Raw genomic sequence first — 21,098 nt, 5'->3', positions numbered from 1 at the left:
AATAGGAACTATGTTAGCAATTCTCCAATCATACAATACAACCTCTCCAGTCATACAATACAGATTCATTAAAAATTCTTGCTAATGGGCTTGCAATTTCATGTACCAGTTCCTTTAATATTCTTGGATGAAGATTATCTGGGCCCCCCAATTTAGTCCCATTAAACTCATAGAATCCTAGAATATCAGGGTTGGAAGGGACCAATTCCCAACTAAATCATCCCAGCCAGGGCTTTGTCAAGCTTGACCTTAAAAGCTGTTTGAGTTTGGCTTCTACATCGGATGTGGTAATATCTACCTCCATATCCTCATTCCATTTGTCATCCTACCATTATCCCTAAGCTCCTCATTAGCCTCATTAAAGACTGAGGCAACATATTTGTTTAGATATTTGGCCATGCCTGGATTATCCTTAATCTCCACGCCATCTTCAGTGTTTAGAGGTCCCACTTCTTCTTTCTTTGTTTCTTTGTATTTATATGGCTATAGAACCTTTTACTGTTGGTTTTGATTCCCTTTGCAAGGTCCAACTTTACACGGCTTTTGGCCTTTCTCGCTTTATCCCTACATGTTCTGACCTCAATAAGGTAGCTTTCCTTGCTAATCCCTCCCATCTTCCACTCCTTGGAGGCTTTCTGCTTTTTCTTAATCACCTCTCTGAGATGCTTGCTCATCCAGCTGGGTCTACAACACCTGCCTATGAATTTTTTCCCCTTTCTTGGGACGCAGGCTTCTGATAGTTTCTGCAACTTTGACTTGAAGTAATTCCAGGCCTCTTCCACCTTTAGATCCACAAGTTCTTCAGTCCAATCTACTTCCCTAACTAATTTCCTTAATTTTTTTAAGTTAGCCCTTTTGAAATAAAAACCCTAGTCACAGATCTATTTTTGTTTATCCTTCCATCTAGTTTGAACTGAATTAGCTCATGATGGCTCGAACCAAGGTTGTCCCCTACAACCATTTCTTCTATGAGGTCCTCACTACTCACCAAAACCAAATCTAAAATGGCATCCCCTCTTGTTGGTTCTTCAACTACTTGGTGAAGGAATCCATCAGCTATCACATCCAGGAAAATCGGAGCCCTATTATTATTACCGTATTGTCCCGAGTATAGGCCGCACTTTTTTCCCCTAATTTAAGTCTTTAAACTAGGGGTGCGGCCTACAATCGGGATAATAGCCGTGGCGGGAGCCCAGAGCCCTTTAAATCCCAGCCGCGGCAGGGACTCAGAGGCTTCTGGGCTGCCGGCAGCCGCGGGGAGCCCATAGCCTTTTAAATCCCAGCCGCGGCCGGGACTCAGAGGGCTCTGGGCTGCCCGCTGCGGTGGGGAGCCCAGAGCCCTTTAAATCTCAGCCGCGGCCGGGATTCAGAGGGCTCTGGGCTGCCCGCTGCGGCGGGGAGCCCAGAGCCCTTTAAATCCCAGCCATGGCCGGGACTCAGAGGGCTCTGGGCTGCCCGCTGCGGCGGGGAGCCCAGAGCCTTTTAAATCCCAGCCGCGGCCGGGACTCAGAGGGCTCTGGGCTGCCCGCTGCGGCGGGGAGCCCAGAGCCCTTTAAATTCCAGCCGCGACCGGGACTCAGAGGGCTCTGGGCTGTCCGCTGCGGCGGGGAGCCCAGAGCCCTTTAAATCCCAGCTGCGGCTGGGACTCATAGGGCTCTGGGCTGCCCCAGCCGTGTCCCCGCCTCCCCCGCCGCCCGGCTCCGGCCCCGGCCGCGTCCCCGCCCCCCCCGCCGCCCGGCCACAGCCCCAGCCCCAGCCCCAGCCCCGCGTACCTGCCTCCACCGGCCGCGTCCCGCCTCCCCCACCGCCCGGCTCCAGCCCCAGCCGCGTCCCCGCCTCTCGGCCCCAGCCCCGTGTACCCACCTCCGCCGGCCCCGGCCTCAGGGCTGCCCAGAGGGGGGCGCAAGGGGGGCAATTTGCCCCCAGGCCCAGCAGGGGCCCTGACGAGAGTTTTTCGGGGCCCCCGGAGCGGAGTCCTTCACTCGCTCCGGGGGGCCCAGAAAACTCTTGCGGGGCCGGGCGCAGGAGCTTCTTCTGCTCTTGGTCTTCGCCTGCGGGGGGGGGGTGTCCTTCCGCTCTGGGGCGGAAGGACCCCCCACTGGCGAGTTACCGCCCAAGCTGGACCCGCTGCCGAAGTGCAGCCCGGTCTTCGGCAGTAATTCGGCTGCGGGGGGCCCTTCCGTTCCAGGACCCGCCGCCGAAGTGCCCCGAAGACCGGGCTGCACTTCAGCGGCGGGTCCCGCTTCGGCGGTAATTCGGCGGCGGGGGCGCCCCGCGGCGGGTCTTCGGGACACTTCGGCGGCAGGTCCCGGAACGGAAGGGGCCCCCCCCGCCGAAGACCCCGGGCCCCCGGAATTCTCTGGGTGGCCCCGCCTGGCCGCGCGTCTCCCGCTGCCCGGCGCCGGCCCCGCATCGCCCGTCCCCGTCCCCGCCGCCCGGCTCCGGCCCCAGCCCCGCATCCCTTCCCGGCCGCCCTACTCTGGCCGGCCAGCTACCTGGCTCTGGCCGTCCGGCTCCCGCCACATCCTCCAGCTCCGGGCTCCGGCCGCGTGACTCCTGCCCCGGCCCAGCATCCCGGGGCTCCTGGCTCCAGCCGTGGCCAGACTGTAGTGCCGCCAGCCACATCCAGGCAGCGCAGTAAGGGGGCAGGGAGGGGGTGTTGGAGAGAGGGCAGGGGGGTTCGGGGTGGGGGGTGGATAGGGTTTGGGGGGGTCAGAGGGCAGGGAACAGGGGGATTGAATACGGGCAAGGGTCCTGGTGGGGCAGTTAGAAAGGATCAGGGGATGGATGGGGCGGTGGGAGGCAGTCAGGGGCAAGGGTTCCAGGGGCTGTCAGGGGACAGAGAGAAGGGGTGGTTGGATGGGGCAGGGGTTCCTGGAGTGGGGGGAGGTGTCAAGGAACGTGGGGGGTTGGATGGGGCAGGAGTTCGGGGGGGGGGCCATGATCCCTAACCCTAAGAACATTTGCTAATGTTGTTGATTGTTGTGCAGGGGAGAGGGTGAGAACTGTTCCCATCAGTCTCCTTGTTGTCCATTCCTTTTCCCTTCTTTATTTACAGTATAACTACAAAATAGTTTTCAATATTTCTGAGTATATAACATATGCCGTCAAAAGCAGGACTACCAAAAGTGTTAAAAATACTGGTACATGTCTTCCTATTCATTAAATAAAATACTGTTTTACTGTTCTACTAATGTGTATATTTTCTTTAAGTTAAAAAAAGTTAAAAATTTAATTTTTTTAAAATAGCACCAAACTTTAAGGGTGCGGCTTATAATCAGGAGCGGCCTATACTCGGAACAATACGGTACTAGCACTTGTCCTCCAGTCTATATCTGGGAAGTTAAAGTCTCCCATGATCACACAATTCCCATTAATATTTACTTCATTAAAAACATTAAAGAGGTCTCTATCCATATCCAAATCAGATCCTGGCAGTCTGTAGCACACCCCGATCACTATCCCAGGGGAGGATCTAATGTCTTTCTTCCCCAATGTGATTTTTTCCCAGACAGACTCTGTCTTATCCATTCTATCACTTCTTATTTCTTTACAGTTAACCTCATCATTGACATACAATGCTACTCCACCACCTTTGCCTTTATTTCTGTCTTTCCTAAACAGCACATACCCTTCAATACCTGTACTCCAGTCATGACTACTATTCCACCATGTTTCTGTTATCCCTATAATATCCGGTTTCACTTCCTGCACCAGTAACTCTAGTTCCTCCATTTTGTTACCTAGGCTCCTTGCATTGGTGTACAAACATGTTAATTTTTGCTGTTTGGCTTTGCTCACAGTCTTTACCCAATTAGGCACAGACATTCTACTGCTAGTATCACCTATTAGACTGGTATCTACACTACCCTTCCTCCTTATGTCCGTTCTCCTACCCACGGCTGTATCTTTTCTTACTTCGTTTTCTTCTGTCTCAATGTTAAAATCTGGTGTGGAGATTACCTGGACATCTCCCAACTATCTCCCGCAAATTCCTAGTTTAAAGCTCTCTTAATCATCTGTGCCAGCCTCCATCCTAGAAGTCTTATTTCCCTCCCTACTCAGGTGAAGTCCATCCCGAGAGAACAGTCCTCCGTCCATGAATGCCTCCCAATGGCCATACATCCCAAAGCCCTCCTTATAGCACCACTGCCTGAGCCATCTGTTGATCACCATAATCTTGTCACACCTTTGTTGCCCTTCTCTAGGAACAGGTGGAATCCCACTGAAGATCACCTGAGCCTCGATTTCCTTAAGTGTCTTCCCCAGCCTGGCATAGTCTCCCTTGATACGTTCCAGTGAGAATCTAGCCGTATCATTTATTCCCACATGAAGGACAATCTGTGGATTCTTTCCCGCTCCCGTTAGGATCCTCTTCAGCCTCAGGTCCACATCCCATATTTTAGCACCCGGCAGACAGCACATCCTTCTGTTCTCTGGATCAGCTCTGGTTACAGGTCTGTCTATTCTTCTCAGTAAGGAGTCCCCAATCATGTAGACCTGCCTTTTCCTGGTGATGGTGCGATTCTCTGGTCTATCCTGTTCCCTCTGGCTGCAAGTCCTCTCGATTCCTATTCTCCCTTGCAATACTCTGCAACCCATCCCATATCCTCCTGGGGCTCGTATTTGGTGGTGTTATCTCCATTGACTCTTCCCCTCTTCCTATAGGACTAGCTGCTCTTCTCTTCTTCCTTGCCCTCTCACCTTCAGCGACCACCTGCTGTGCCCCCTCTTCATTTTCCAACTCCACAAACCTGTTCCTGAGCTCTATTGCTCCTTCACTAGCCCGTCTTTTCCTCTGCCTGGTTCTCTTAGTCACATGCTTCCACTGTCCACTTTCCTCACCCAGCAGTCTCCCCTCAGAGTTCCATCTGCAAGTCTGAGCTTTTCCCTTCAGACTCCTCGTGTCTTTGCTCCATCATCTGCTCGAACACCCTTCTAAACTCAAACAGAGTTTCCACCTGCATCTCCAATCCTCGGATCTTTTCTTCCATCATCTGTATCAGGTGGCACTTCATGCAGACAAAACTCTTTTCAGGTACCCCTTCCAGGATCATGTACATGCTGCAGCTTCCACATCCAGTCATCTTAATTGTGTCTTCCACTGCTTGGGTCACTACCACTGCTGCCTCTGTATCTGTCATAGCCTTCCCCTCTAAATCCTGTTAGTCTGGGAAACACAAACGAAACCAAAACACCACCACCCACAGAAAAACAAACCCCCAATGAGCACCAAAACACTGCAAGAACACCTCACACTCCCTTCACTAGCCTGTCTGTTCCTCTGCCTGCCTCTCTTAGTCTTCCCCAAAACTCCCCTTGCAAACTCCCACTCAAACTCCCCTGTTTACAGCTGTTTGCTGGCTCCTGTGTCGCTGCAGCTGTCTGTGAATACCAATGTTGTAAAATTGCAGTGAGTTGTGCCAGATATGCCATGTAAGGTATCTGCAAAAACTGTTATAATTTGACAAGTCTGATAATCTTGTTTATATGTGTCTATCACCTTTGTATTATGAGTTATAGCTATGGAGGACATATCTGTATTTCTAAACTTGTGCTGTGTCTCTGGGTGACACTCTCAGACAGAACGGCATCAGCACTGAGCCAGCTTGATGGCCCACCAAGGGCCATCAACTATACAATGAACCCATTGAAAGGAACCAGGAACTACACCGGGGTCTCAAACTCAAATGACCACAAGGGCCACATGAGGTCTAGTGCATTGGCCCGAGGGCTGCATCACTGACACCCGCACCCTCACTGCCCCTGACCCCGCCCCCCACTCCACCCCTTCCATGAGGCCCCACCCCTGCCCCACCTCTTCCCACCTCTTCCCTGCCCCTTTCCACTCCCTTCCCCAAAGTCCCCACCCCAACGCTGCCCCTTCCCTGTCACCGGGGGGTGAGGGAGGGGTGCAAGGTGTGGCAGGGGTTCAGGGCAGAGAGTTGAGGTGCAGGAGGTGTGCAGGGTGCGGCAGGGGGCTCAGGGCAGGGAATTGGTGTATGGGGTGCAAGAGGGGTGAGGGGTGCATTGGGGGTTGATGTGCAGGGTGCAGCAGGTGGCTCAGGGCAGGGAGTGCAGGAGGAGTGCGGGGTGTGGCAGGGGGCTCAGGGCAGGGCTTAATAACTCCTCCCTCCACGAGAGGCAGTAGCTATGTCCTGCTGACATAGTGCTGTCTACCCCAGTGCTTAAGTCAGTATAACTTACGTCGCTCAAGGGTGTGGATTATTCACACCCCAGAGCACCGTAAGTTATACTGAAACAACCCGTAGTGCAGACAAGGCTTTTGGACACAGTTATATTGGTATAAAAGTGCTTTATACCAGTGTAGCTACTCCTCTGAGGGAAGAGGAATAAGTTACACCAGTACAAGGCACTTTTTATCCTGGTATTACTGCATCCAAGGTAGAGGTTGTACTGGTACAGCTATTTCAGTAAAAAAACCCCTAAGAATAACATAGTTACACCAGTGCAAAGACCAGGCCTTACCAGATCCTGTTTTTCTATTTACCCTGAAGTGTCAACTTTCACAGGCACTTAGGCCCAGATCCTCAGAGGTGTCTACACCAGCACTTTTATTGGCCAAACTTTTGTCAGTCAGAGGTGTGAAAAAACCACCCTCCTGACTGACATAAGTTTGTGCTGGCGCGGATAACGTTATGTCAGCGGGAGACACTCTCCTGCCAACATAGCTACCATTGCTCATTAGGGATGGTTTAATTATGCCAGCAGGAGAGAGCTCTCCTGCCGGCATAGAGCGGCTACATGGAAGACCTTAAAGCAGCAGAGCTGCAGGTCGGTAGTGTAGACATAGCCTCACTCCGGCTGAAATCAGTGGGACTTGTGTGTGTAAACATCGTTGAGGCTCTCGGCCTGAGCAGCTGATTCACTCCTGCTTTGCACCTTCTGTAGTGATTTACAGTCCAAAGTGATTAGCATTTTGCACCCATTTTGCACCTGGTGTAGAGGACCAGGTGAATTAATGCAATGTTCATGAATCTCATTTGCAGTAGGAACGTTTTCTAACCAGAGCAAATGCCAGTGAGAAAAGCGGAGCAGGAGGGAAGCTTAGTAATTATTCAACTGTTCTTACCCTTTTTAGCTTGCGTATAAAGAGTGTCAATAGGAGCCAGAAGAGCGTAGCAGCCACACAGGTACATGTCAGAGTTATTAGCTCCAGGTTTGATCTCTCTGATGTTCCTGGGGAAATGAAGCAACAAACATTTTATAGAACTACACTCAGAACAGCAGACTTTGATTTCCCTTGGCATTTTAAATGTATATGAAGAACATATCAGTAACGTCCAACTTCCTTTCCAGGGATGTTAATGGCTCTCAGAACCTAGAAAAATTCACCCCTTGGACAAAACCCACTGCAATACACACACTGAAATTAAACTCTAGACACCCTTGCTGGAGAGCTTGCTAGTGCAGAGCTCAATCCTTTTTGGGGGTTGGGGAGATACTGTAGGACAGGCAGCAAAATGCTAAGAGGTGGCTCACTTGCCTGTGACATTAGAGATGTGACGATGGAGTACCTTTTTTTCAAGAAACTGGTTGCTGTGCTCTCTCTTCCCACTGCAGAGAGGAGAGCTTAGCAGCATTGCCCCAGCTATGACCAGCCTTGGCCCTTAGTGGTTCCTGTACAGCCTCTTGTGTGACTCCCACTGACATCAGTGATGCGGGTCAGATCCCACATGTGCCTTCCCAAGCAGCACCCCCTCTATACCATGTGACGGCTGGCAGGGTCACACCCTTAGGGTAGGTCTGCACTGCGGTTAGACACCCACAGCTGGCCCTTGCCAGCTGACTCAGGCTCCTAGGGCTCAGGCTGTGGGACTGTTTCATTGCTGGATAGACTTCTGGGCTTGGGCTGAAGTCCGGGCTCTAGGACTCTTGGGAGTGGGGCTCAGGCTCCATCCTGAGCCTGGAAGTCTATACTGCAATGAAACAGCCCGGCAGCCCGAGTCAGCTGGCATGGGCCAGCCGGTTTTTATTTGCAGTGTAGACATATCCGTAGTGAGCCTAGGGAGAGTCGATCAAAATCAATGCAGAAATTACAAATGAGAACAATGGGAGCAGGAAGAAAAAATTAAAAATACTAAATCTGGAAAATATTCAATCTCATGATGGTGCTTAAAAAATATCCAGAATAAAATTTCATTTCATACTGTTCCTTCGGGTCTCATAAAATGTCTTCAAAGCAGAATGTTTTGCAAGTGCTGTGATCATGTCACAATGATACACTCTCTTATTGGTAGTAAATGCAAAAACCCGTCCCTTATTGTGATTCTCTCACAATTCAGACTCAAGTGCACAGCTTTCAGATGGAGAGAGAGGGGACATGGCACAGCGGTTCTGAACATGATTTCACCATTTTTAGTTGGCCACACTTGCAGCAGTTTCGAAATTTGGCACCATTCCTGACAATTGAAAGAAAGAGTGACGTCTCGCTGGTGGGCTGATGAGGTAACCAAGGGGTATGTGGTGCCTAGTTTTAAACAAGTCTGCAGAGCTTTTTCAGTGTTTGAATTGTTTTCTGCAGCGGTGACAAGTCTGCCATGCAGGAATTGTGAAGGTGATAATCAGATTCCAGCTCATGTCCAATATTTAAAAGACTCCTCAGGCATGTCCCTATTGGAGCTATGAGAGTAAGTTCTAGCAAAATAGAAAATATGAATACAACTACAAATTGAGATTCAAAGCATTTATTTTTCCAAACCCTGGGATGTGATTAATCTCTCTCAGGTATGAGTACTTAAAAAAAACAACTCAATTTCAAATACAACGCAAATGATGCTTTCCTTTATAATGTTATTATGACAAATGTGCTTTGAGCTGCAGACTAATTGTCCTCTAACATAATACAGGACCTTCTCCAGACTGTGTATTTACACATCCATATTCTTGTTTATCCTGTGAACGTGACTCAGTGCTTGTGCAGGTTACAAGGAATAGTTTCTAACATTTATTCAGCAGCAGCTGGAGGGGAAAGAGTGTCTGTCACCATTCCTTAACACAGAAATCACGGCACCCACAAGCTGAAGTGGAACGCAGCAGCTTTTTCACCACTACAGTATGCTATGCAATTGTTAAGAAGTGAAGTCAAGAAGGATAGTGTAGCCATTTGAAACTGCAAGGACAATTTAGGTCAGCAGAACATCATTATATAAGCTGGGATTCGGCTCAATTAGCAGATTTAAAAACCCTACTCTTGTGAAGTCACAGCCTCTGTAATGAACGTAGGTAGTTAGGACGTCAATTTCACTTCTCATTCTGACTATTTTATCTCTCGTCTGCAAGGCAGCACATCCAGGAGTGCAGTATGGCGAATGCCACGCTGTGTCACTGGTTCAGCACTGAACCAGAAACACCAATACCATTTCCAGCAGCTCCCAAGGCTTTTCCATACAAGCACTGATCTGATCTAGCCCTGCTTAGCTTGGACAGTCTGAGACAACAGCTCAAGGCAGCATGGAAGCAGACTAATGACTGCCCACCATAGACTCAGAGAGACTATTTATTTCATAGCCACACAAACAAAATATTAGAGTCTAAGTTTTCTAACCATGGGCTAGTTCACCTCCCATTAAAGTTAGGGGAAACACTCCCATTGACTTCAGTGAGTGTTGGATTGGGCCCCTATGCACAAGCTTCTCTAACGTGTTTGTCAATATAAAAAATGTACAAGTAAGTAGCAAACTATTGTCATGAGTTCAGACCAGCTGAATAAAGGCTAGCACAATTAATAGTTCCTTTGTCATCTCTCTGAGAGTCATATACAGCTATCCAGAGGCAGCTTTAAACCAAGATACATTATTGTTTATTTATTTGGGTGGAAGCCTGAATTTAACTGGGTAGAAATTGTAAAACTAGTTCCTTCTTTTACACCTATGCCCCTTCTTACATCATCCTACTCCTTCATATACTAGTTACTGAACTGAGAAACCCCCCTCTGCAGTGTGCATAATACCTGCAGAGCCGAACTTCAATGAGAGGGCTTTATTAAACGGTTCTCCAACTGGAGGTCTGAGCAGTGTGACAAGTGGCTGGACTGACCCCTAAGTGCAAGCTGCAATAAGTAGCTTGCACTCACTCCTTCCATAGCAAACTTCCACAGAAAACCTTCTGCATCATTTAAAAGGATCTTTTTGTCCATGGGTAGGTGCCTCACTCTGATTTGCTATTTGTATTCATTCTATTATTTCCCATTCAGTTCTTAAGCTGAAGGTGATTTGATGGCTTATGGTGACATTTTTATGGCTACATCTCTTCCACAGACTGTCCCACACGTGTGGCTTCCAAACTAAACAAGGATTGTGATTATTTAAAGAACCCTCTTGGATTCTGCAGTCCATTCTTCCCTTTCTGATACAAAAATAACACATTGTATTATCTGTAAGTATAAGAACTTTTTTTCAAAGGAAATAAAAAGAGCAGACAGTTTCCTTCCTGGTTATTCTGCAAACCACTTTTCCAGCCTGTTAAACCCTGGACACGAGGCACTTGCCCGGCTTTCTTTCATATGCTCTACTGTACTTGGCGAGCTACTGTATGCAAATAAAAAATGTCAGTATGTTCTGTAACACCAGCAGAAATTGTACACTGTGCATTTTCGAGAATGCAGTAAAAACTAGAGATGAGCCCAGATCTCAAACCTCCAGAGCCAAAGCTTGGTGAGTGGCTACAATTCGATGTCCCTCGGAAGAGGGACAGTCGTTCAGGGGATGATGAGCTGCTTGGGGATGATGACAGGGATCACTCTTCATTTGACCATTGTCCCCTTGCTGAGACCACAGAGATTTAATGAGGGTGGGAGAGACAGGGTGGGGATGCGTTCTCCCTGAGCATGTTCTTTTGGGGGAGCTGATTCAATGATTTGTCTCTCTTTCCTTTGCCAGACATTAGTGCTGGGGCATCTTTAACTCACTGGCCCCCACTTTGGCTAAAGCTTTTTATCAGAACCATCGGAAAGCTCTCTTTATCATCCATGAAGGACACTTATCCAGACAGGAATCCACTATCCTCCCTTTCTCCCCTGCGTCAGGCAACCAGAAGACACTGCCTCCCCAGAAACTAGCCCACAAAATGTTATCAGTAAATAAAAAAATACCTTGTATTGATTATTGAATGAATTGTAACATTACATTGTCCAGACAAATTAGCTAATCTGCCGGGTGTGTTAAATTACAAGCACTCTAAGATGAGTCATTTTTTTAGAATGCCCACACAAATTTAAAATTAATCCCCAAAACATAGCTAGCGACAAGTCCTTTATCCATTGTATGTAGCCCTGCTCATATATACACATTGATACCTCTGACTTTTTACAGCGATGAACTGACCAATGTGCCAAGAAAGCCAAAGAACTTGCAACTAGAACATGTCAATCCTGATTTATTTATCACATTGTATGTGTTGTAGCAGTACCCAAACAAACAGGAATGGGATTCTATTGTACTACAAGCTGTACAAACACACAGGGAGACAGTCTTTGCCTGGAGGAGCTATTCATATTTTGCCTAATTAAAATGTCTCACATGAAGAGAGATTGACAAGCTTGGGACTGTTGAGTTGAGAAAAGAGGTTGTGTCAAAAGTGCACACAATAATTAATGGTATGGGGGACATTCAATGAAGTTGAAAAATGACAAGTTTAAATCTGATCAAATAAAATACTTGTTCACGCAATGCACAATTAGCCTCTGGAACTCATTGCCACAAGGCACCATCGAGTCCAAGAGAATTTAAAAAAAAGACTGAACATTCACATGAATAGCATGAGTAGCCTGAGTAGGAGTAACAATAACAACCCCTAGCTCCTATAGTAAATACCTCTGAAAGATGTATTTGTGTTTACTGGAAAACTCTTCTGGTTGGACATAGCAGCCCACTTTATATTAAAACCAAGAAAAGGAAAATATCAAAAATGTCTCTTTCTGGCTTATAGGAGCCTGAAATGAGAAAATGAATGGGTTGGGTTTTTTATTACACTAAATTTATATTTATCTTCTTCCCTGACCCTGTCTTTGTTGTATTGAAGCAATTCTTCTTTTGAGGTCAGTATAAACACATTCTGAGTTAGCATTTCCCATTGGCTTCCTTTCCAACCAGGTGCATTCCCCCTGCTAAGACTTCCTTGAAACTGCTGTAGTCAGAAATCACACATGATCAACAAGCCACTCACCTGCCTTCCTAGTCAGAGCAAGAACTCCACTTATAAGCCGCTTAGAGAAAATAAGAGGGGAAAGGAGGAAAAGTAGATCAAATAGAGAACAGGAACTTAGAGCGATTTTTGTCTTGTTCCCATCTAATGCAATGCTTTACCTTGTACGGTGACATAAGCTGCACTCTCCACAGATCCTTTTAGGTTGGTGGCTATACACCGGTAAAGTCCTTCATCCTCCTCTTTGACTCTTTCAATAAACAGCATTTTGCTTCCTGACGCTAAAATTATTCCTGTGGAGTGAAAGATCTTTAAATGAGTGGGACGTGGAGTATAAACAAAGACAACTCTTTCCGTAAAACAATCCTCTTCTGATTATTAGGGATGAGACAGACATTACATAACGCCCTAGGGGGTGAGTGGGTCCTTAATTTTGCGTGTTGGTTTCAGAGTTACAAAGTGTTCACAGGTTCTGAGGCTCTGGTGCAAACTCATAGACTCATAGACTTTAAGATCAGAAGGGATCATTATGATCATCTAGTCTGACCTCCTGCACAAAGCAGGCCACAGAATCTCACCCATCTACTTCAATAACAAACCCCTAACCTATGTCTGAGTTATTAAAGTCCTCAAATTGTGGTTTGAAGCCCTTAAGCTGCAGAGAATCCTCCAGCAAGTGACCCGTGCCCCATGCTGCAGCAGAAGGCGAAAAACCTCCAGGGCCTCTGCCAATCTGCCCTGGAGGAAAATTCCTTCCTGACCCTAAATATGGCAATCAGCTAAACCCTGAGCATGTGGGCAAGACTCACCAGCCAGCACCCAGGAAAGAATTCTCTGTAGTAACTCAGATCCCACCCTATCTAACATCCCATCACAGACCACTGGGCATACTTACCTGCTGATAATCAAAGATCAATTGCCAAATTAATTGCCAAAATTAGGCTATCCCATCATACCATCCCCTCCATAAACTTAGTCTTAAAGCCAGATATGTCTTTTGCCCCCACTACTCCCCTTGGAAGGCTATTCCAGAACTTCACTCTTCTAATGGTTAGAAACCTTCGTCTAATTTCAAGTCTAAACTTCCTAGTGTCCAGTTTATATCCATTTGTTCTTGTGTCCACATTGGTACTAAGCTTAAATAATTCCTCTCCCTCCCTAATATTTATCCCTCTGATATATTTATAAAGAGCAATCATATCCCTCCTCAACCTTCTTTTGATTAGGCTAAACAAGCCAAGCTCTTTGAGTCTCCTTTCATAAGACAGGTTTTCCATTCCTCGGATCATTCTAGTAGCCCGTCTCTGAACCTGTTCCAGTTTTAATTCATCACTGGTGTTTATACAGCACTTACGTTAGTAAGAAGGCTCCTTCTATGGCAATGGTCTTGAAAGTGCTTTATTTCTGGGTGTAATGCTTAGTACTGGGCTTAGACCTCGATCCAGGCAAACACTTAAATGTGCTTAACTTTAAACACACAGGTAGTAGTTCCACTGAAGTCAATGGGAGTATTCACGTTGGTCCTATTGTAACCAATGTGCTCAGTACTGAGTGTTTGCAGGATTGGGTCCTATATCTGGTTTGGTGTCTTATTCCTGCAAGAGCATACTGTGGTCTGGGGATTATTATTGGCAAATGTTCTAAGCTTTTTCCAGTTGCTTACGTTCCTTACAAAATAATTAGAGATGGCCAAAGCCAGAAGCTTGAACACAAACCTCCTTGGAATTTGCTACAAGGGATTGGGGATTGGATTCCAGTTCCTGTAGTCAAACTTTGGTTACAGATCAAATGTAAAACCAATAGAGCCCTATTTTCCAGTTCTGGTTAGGATATGGCTGAAATCTCATTACATTTCCCCTATCCAAGGTTCCCATCAAATGGGGCTGAAGTCTCCCAAGTCTTTGCATGATTTTGGTGCCATTTTAGCTGAACATTTAGCCCCAACTGAGCCTTGAACCCAAACCCCAGTGCAATGATAATCCAGCGCTAAACTGTCCCCGCCCCCAGCTCTTTTCAAGCTACGGCAAGAAAAGCAAATCCAAATCCAACACAGTAACAGCTCCTGGGTTTCTCATGATAGGATGTAATGCTACATGAGGAATGGACCCCCTATTATAGGTAGATGAATTCCAGTTCTGCTCTGGTATCCCAATACCAGACCTGTCCAGTGGTTAGGGTGCTAGCCTTGGGAGACCCATGTGCAAATTCTTGCTCTCCCATGGATTTCCTGTGTGACTGTGGGCAAAAGTAACTTAGGCACCTAGAGGCTAAGTTCTCCCACTTGTAAAAGGGGAGAGGGGAAAGTTCTGCCCGACCTCAAAGGGGTGTGGTCAGGATGAACACATTAAAGACTGTGAAGTGCTCGGATACTATGGTAACAGGGGGACATAAGTATCTAAGGCTATGTCTACACTGGCAATTGAACAACAAAACTTTTGTCTTTCAGAGGTGATTTAAAAAAAAACCCCAAACCCTGAAAGACACAAGTTTTGCTGGCGACATGTGCCAGTGTGAACAGTGTGTCCTGCCGACAACACAAACGCTGCTCGTTGGGGGTGGACGTTTTCTGTCGGCAGGAGAGCTGACAAACAGCGGCTACACTGCACGACTTTTAGTGGCACGGCTGTGGCGACGCAGACCTATCGCTAAAAGCGGTGTGGTGTAGACATAGCAGAAGAGATACAGAGCAGATATAGGAGAGTGAGGAGGGGAAAGGGTGTTTGCCGCTCTCACCTGGTTCTTGCTGTATTTCTTCATGGTTTTTAAACCAGGATATCTGGGGCTCGGGGATGCCTTGAGCCTGACATTCTAAAGTAGCAGAATTGCTGGTGTTCACAATCTGATCACTGAGGTTGCGCAGAAGGGATGGTGCTTCCTGAGCTACAAAATAAAACGAGAGTTCAACGATTACATTCCTATAATCATGTGTGTAGATGTTTAAAATAATCTCTTGCATGGTCATTAATGAGCTTTTAAAATGTCAGCGCTTTCTGGAGACATTCTACCAAATTCCAAGCTTACACTTTCCCTACTTACTATCCTTATTTGAAAAAAATATTTAGTGTGGCTTAGTGACGCCTTTTCCTTTCGAGATAATTTCCTTTCATCAGTTGTAACTGGTTATGGAAATGATCCAACAACAGATGCTGTGTTAAGACAAGCGTTCTGCATTCATTCTCTTACAAGCTAAAGTAACGACTCTTTGCGATCTCTGGATTTTACATATTTTCAGGAGAAATGAACTATGAAGTGCAAGACTTTAAATAGATTCTAAGGGATCTGGTCCTTAGGTTAGAACATCCCGGAATTAGCGATAGCTTTATACAGTTAGATGTTGCATATATACTAGTCTGTGCATGAATAACATTTACATAGTTTACTCACTGTGAAGATCAACTTTACTGTGAGTCCTATTCAGTAAACTATCATACTTCAAAACCAGCGTGTGAGCACTGAATCATTGAGTTGTATCCTCCTCCCTCCCCAAGTCTTCATATATCTTTGGTGTTTGTGTTTAGCTGAACTCAAGGAATCTCGACAAAACCACATGACAGCTAGCCAAACATAAATAGTCCTTGCATTTGTGAGAAATGAGTCTGTTTTCCCCAGGCAACATCCACTCCCATAATGCAAGTGTCTAAAACATTGATTCCAGAGGCAGAAGTATGGGTTCCAGGGTCAGTGCTAAATAACAGCATATAATTCCTATTTTACATTAGCCACTTTTACAGATTAAAGTTCATTCAAATGTATGAAATAAAATGGAGTTCACTGACTTTCTAGCTAGTGTTTTGGAAGTACACCTCAGCGTGTTCTGATTCTGTCCAGCATGCACATCCCCCAACCAAGGATAAGAACCCCCCCAAAAAGGTTCAACAAGCACAATATTAAATCATCCCTGGGCATCCAAAGCAAGCAGACAATCCTGATGTTGTTTTCCTCCCCATCTCCAAACCAATCAATTTCCCCCTTTCTTCTTGCACAAAGTTGAAAGCTGTTATGACCAAGACCAGGAGGATAGCCCCAGAACTGATGGTGATTATACAGCAACAACTTCTTATATTATCCCTTTTGTACTTTGGTCCTGTAGAGTGCAGTGCATTCCTGCACAGTCCTGCACTGCGTTGCAGATTTCCTTGAATTCCCAGTTCCTGCAGGAACTGGTTGATGCTGCAATCTTTCTCTGCAAGGAAACTTCCAAGATTAGGGTTCACTTTTTCACAGCAACATATATCTATATGCTAAGATCAAGTACAACATCAGTTTAACATCTTTTGTTGGAAGCATTATATGCTAATCTTTCAGGAGGGCGGACTTCATGATCTAACAGGTCTTTCCATCTCCACTATGATCCGACTATCTGACATGATTAAAAACTCTCCAATACATTTCACACTAGTTCTTAGTCCATTTATATAATGTGTATAAACTCAAAAGCACTGAAAGCTTTTCAGAATTTCTGAAATGAATGACCTCTGCTAGACTTTTATCCCCTGAAATCAATTCCATCATATCTATGAAACATCTGTGTCTGACTTTTTGTCTATGTCCAAGCTAGAATGTACATTCCTTGGGGCAATGACCATTATCTTATGTGTTTATAGTGTAACAAATAGACTGTTCTTATCAACAAACAACAATTCCGGTGAGTGAAGTTCAGATGTACATTCTTCATCAAATCTATATGCATTTGTATTAACATCAACAATAATTTCTCCCCACCCAACAAGATTGCCCTCTTTTCAGCTATGGATCCTGGACATTTACATTATGGTTCCATTTTAGCAAAATAAGCTGTCTATGAAGATGTATTGTTTGAAAATATGTTCACACACAGATTTAAGTCACTTGGTCCAAGTTTTGTATTTATAACACAGAACAACACAACCAACCCATTCAAAATGAGGTGTGACAGGATGACAGAACAAAGGCAAATCACACATTCTGTATGTTATTTCTGATTAATTTTAATTTGTTTATATCCATACACTAAAGACGGGTTTTCATAGTGAGCAAAACTTTCTTGCTTAAAACTCTGAGCCAGTTACCATTCACATATTTTAAAGAATTTCTTTGCCGCAGTTGGCGGGCTTTCAAGGACGTGGTTAAAACAAGAGGTTTCTCTCTCCCAGACCACCTGCTTCTCTATTTGAAGCTGGAGTGAAGCCATAGGATGGGATTTTCTAAAGCACTCAGCGTTGGCCTAACTGTGCTCTTGTTGAAGTCAGGTAACGCTCCCATTGTCTTCAGTAGGAGCAGAGTGAAGTCACTGCTTAGCGCTTTTGTGAAAAATCTCACCCCTAATGCTGAATGTTGCACATTAGCATCATAGCCATCATGTCTCTCTGTGAGGTCATAAACATGGGCTGATGGACCAGTTCTGCCCTCAGGTACACCCGGGGAACCTCACTGTAGGCAGAATTTGGCCCAGTGGAGTTAAATGGGGGTGTCACAGAGAGCAGAGCATGGCCCTATGACTTCAGAGTACAGTGACTCAAAGTGACACTGTGGCTGTGAGAAAGCAAAAGCTCTATCACAAAATCAATCCTTGGCAATAGGGAAAACATGGAAAGTTGTTAGCACTTTTTGTATAACTTTTCATTTCACATACTTTTACCTTAGTACGCTTAATGCTCCTTTTTTTTAACCAGTTTGAAAATATAAATACACAGTTGCATTTTAACACTCGTTTTAAAAAAAGGAATATAAATTTAAATTACATAATTATTCTTTCCAAGTAATATGCTACTCAGAGGGAGTTAGAGAAACAGCCAGAAATTGACATCATTCTTCAGTTTAATCTGATGAGATCAGCACTGACAATAACTGTATCTCATCATCAAATGCAGAACGCTTTTCCTCACACAGTTTCACTGAGGTTCTTCCACACCTTCTAACACTGGCAGCTCTGCCCGGGCACTAACATAGCATTGTACAGCATCATTAGCCTTGGCCAACACCACACTAGGAAGTGGCTATCAAGATGTCCCTTAGGGCAATGTGGTATACATCATCCCTTAACAATTCCACACATGGACAGTTTCTAATCACAACATCAGTTTGTTATCCAGGCTCATATCACCTGGTTGCTGCCAGCAACTGACTGCTACAAGCTAATGCACTCTGGCTTCCAATTCCATTAAAAATGCACAAAGTCCTGTCACTGCAGTCCACCGGGCCACCAAATGTTTTCTCAAGCACAGCCCCATAAAGAGGGAGCCCTGCATTGTCACAACAAAACAAGCTTGCCCCATTTTAAAAGCAATTACCATTATCATTTCACTTGCTTTTTAAGCATTTTTTTTTTAAAAAAAGAGCGAAAGAGACCCAAATTCCTTTGCAAGAACACATTGTTTCTGGGAACTATCATGCTAATAATGAACAAAAGAGCTACTGTACACAAGAAGGCTGTAGGTGACATTTCAAGATCTAAACGATTATTCTTTTCTTTACTCTGACAACTTCCAGGTTACTAATTGTTTTCTAAGCATTTTAGGCTCCGTGAAGCTGGCATGATGGGGAAATGCTATTGTTTACCCTTTCACACTTGACAAAAGCAATTCCCACGTGAAAGACAAGTTTGGCCGTGGGACACAGTCCCAATACCTAAAGGAGGAAACAGTCTGGTGAGTTCCCAAGCGCAAGGAGTTGTCATGTTGTCACCCTCTATTTTAGAAGCACAGCCACTTTGTTCCGTTGCAGTGGCTATTTTGGTCACTCTGGCTTGTTTTGTTATGGCTTATGTAAATCCTATATAAATGATAAGTCATAAATGAAACCAAAATTATAAAAGCTACATATTGTAAAAAAATAAAGTTATCAGATCTATTAAAAATAGTAACTTCTTCCTTATACTGAATTTATAATACACAGAAACAACTCGTAGTGAAATCATGTAAAAAGGAAATGCTTAAAAGGAAGTTTAGATTACCCTTAATTCTCCTTCAGTAGTTTGGCCATTTCTTAATCCCCATAATAAATCCTATTGTCATCTGCATACCAAAAGGAAGGGATTTTTTAATGGCCTTAATTTTAAATTTAAATTTGGAAGAATATATTAAACATTTCACTGTGATGGCTTTAGCCTTGTCAATGGAATGAGTGGAGCACTTCTACTTTAATGAGATAATTATAACATTACAAAGTCTTTTATCCTCATGCCAGCCACAGAACTCTTGCTGATGTCCACAGGTCTTTTTTGGTAGTGCAATAATTAACTTTAAAACTGACCAACACAGCAACGGGAAATCAACCTGGATTTATTTGGAGAAACAGGGTTCATCTCTGTCAGTTTAAAAAAATGATAAGATAGGTCTGTGCATTATATTAACATTTTTATTTCTTTCCTGCATCCACAGGGCCTTCCTCGAGAAGATAGTTCATAAGATTAATGTACTTAGCATAGAAAATTATTTCAAATAAATAAGCATTAGAACTTGCTCAGCAGGTAATATTTATAAATCCACCAAAATCCGATTGAAATAAAAACGTATAGTCCAGTCAATCTCAATCCTCATTCCACACTTCAAAATTAACTTATTAAATGTCCATTGTTGACCAAAACCAGCAGTTTATAAAGTTAATCAGTTTATGCAGCTTTGACTTTCGAAGAGGCCGATACCAAAGTGGAAGATAAAACTGGTCCAAAGTTTTCATTATCACTCAGTAGGAGGCAGCAACGGACACAACAACACAACATACACAATGCAGTACAGGGGATCTTCCAAACCCCAACTTCCACCAGCTTTGCCAAAGCAGAACACACCCGTCTGAACTGAACTGGTTATGTTTTTGTTTCGCTACTCCTCCTATGTCCATACCCATTTTTGGAGGTGCACCACCTCAGAGCCTGAAAGGTAGCAACTGTAATAAAAAATCAAGATGATATGAGACAACTGTGACTTTTTAATGAGTCCTTTAATGTTTTACATTGTTTTGTGTTGTACAATCATTCCTTGTGCTTTTAAATTTGAGGATCCGAGAGTAAACAGCCTTTTTGTTGCAGTGCTCACCTCTAATTGTAACGTCTTTCTTTTGAAGCACTTCTTCCCCCGAGTATATGTTCCTTGCTCTGCAGGCATAGGTCCCTGAGTGTTCCAGGGAAACATTCTTGATGGTGAGAATGAGGGTAGTGGAGTATTCCTTAATGATGTGCTTTTTTGCTTTTGTTTGATTATTAACTGTCCTCGGCAAAATCCAAGCAATGTCTTTGTACAGGAATTTGTTGACTGAACAGGACAATATCAGGTTCTCTCCTTCAATGGGCATTTTTTCCAAATTAATATGAAATCCATTTGGCACATCTGTCAAAAATCAAGAACATTTTTAGTTTATAGGAAAATCATTGGTCAAAACTAAAATTATTTCTATTTTCCTGTTAGCCTGAAGATCCTTCAGCTAATATTTTCAATGGCTTCCTGCTAAAGTCTCTAGCCTTTCTTCCTACACCCTGGACTGCTTCAATTCTTGTATGCAGTGTAGTTATAGCTGTGTTGGTCCCAGGATATTAGAGAGACAAGGTGGGTGAGGTAATATCTTTTATTGGACCAACTTCTGTTGGTGAGAGAGTCAAGCTTTTGAGCCACAAAGAAGAGCTCTGTGTGGCCTCAAAGCTTGTCTCTCTCACCGAGGTCCAATAAAAGATATTACCTCACTCACCCTACCTCTGTTCTTCTCACTTGACTCAACAAAGAGAGCACTCTCCTCTCGTAATGGATACATGAGGGCTGCTCTTCAGCTGGTGTAAATTGGCATCTTTCAGTTGACTTCACTGGAGCTAAGCGATTTGCCCTAGCTGAGGATCTGGCCCATCATGTTAAGACAGTCTGAAGTAGAGTACAAAGAGCAGAAAGTATTGAAAGAGGGCACACTAAGATCAGGGAGAGAAATATCTGGTTTCAGCTAGAGCTAGTGCAATAGTTTAAAAGGTGTGA

The 21,098-nt window shown here is 44.8% G+C and overlaps 1 protein-coding gene across 1 annotated transcript in view; it reads right to left on the bottom strand.

Annotated features, from left to right (window-relative positions):
* The window catches only part of FLT1 (fms related receptor tyrosine kinase 1), a 152,947-nt gene that overhangs the window by 37,889 nt on the left and 93,960 nt on the right, over positions 1-21,098 (bottom strand). The window contains exons 13-16 of the mRNA XM_045016817.1: positions 20,178-20,468; positions 14,899-15,045; positions 12,327-12,458; positions 7,094-7,200 (exon numbers count right to left, since the gene is read on the bottom strand). Coding sequence (XP_044872752.1) covers positions 7,094-7,200; positions 12,327-12,458; positions 14,899-15,045; positions 20,178-20,468 — 677 coding nt within the window. The remainder of the gene's footprint in view (positions 1-7,093; positions 7,201-12,326; positions 12,459-14,898; positions 15,046-20,177; positions 20,469-21,098) is intronic.

Source organism: Mauremys mutica, chromosome 1, assembly GCF_020497125.1.
Source record: "Mauremys mutica isolate MM-2020 ecotype Southern chromosome 1, ASM2049712v1, whole genome shotgun sequence".
NCBI lineage: Eukaryota > Metazoa > Chordata > Testudines > Geoemydidae > Mauremys > Mauremys mutica.
Note: the sequence above shows the minus strand (reverse complement) of the source record. Positions and strands in the feature narration are given on the sequence as shown.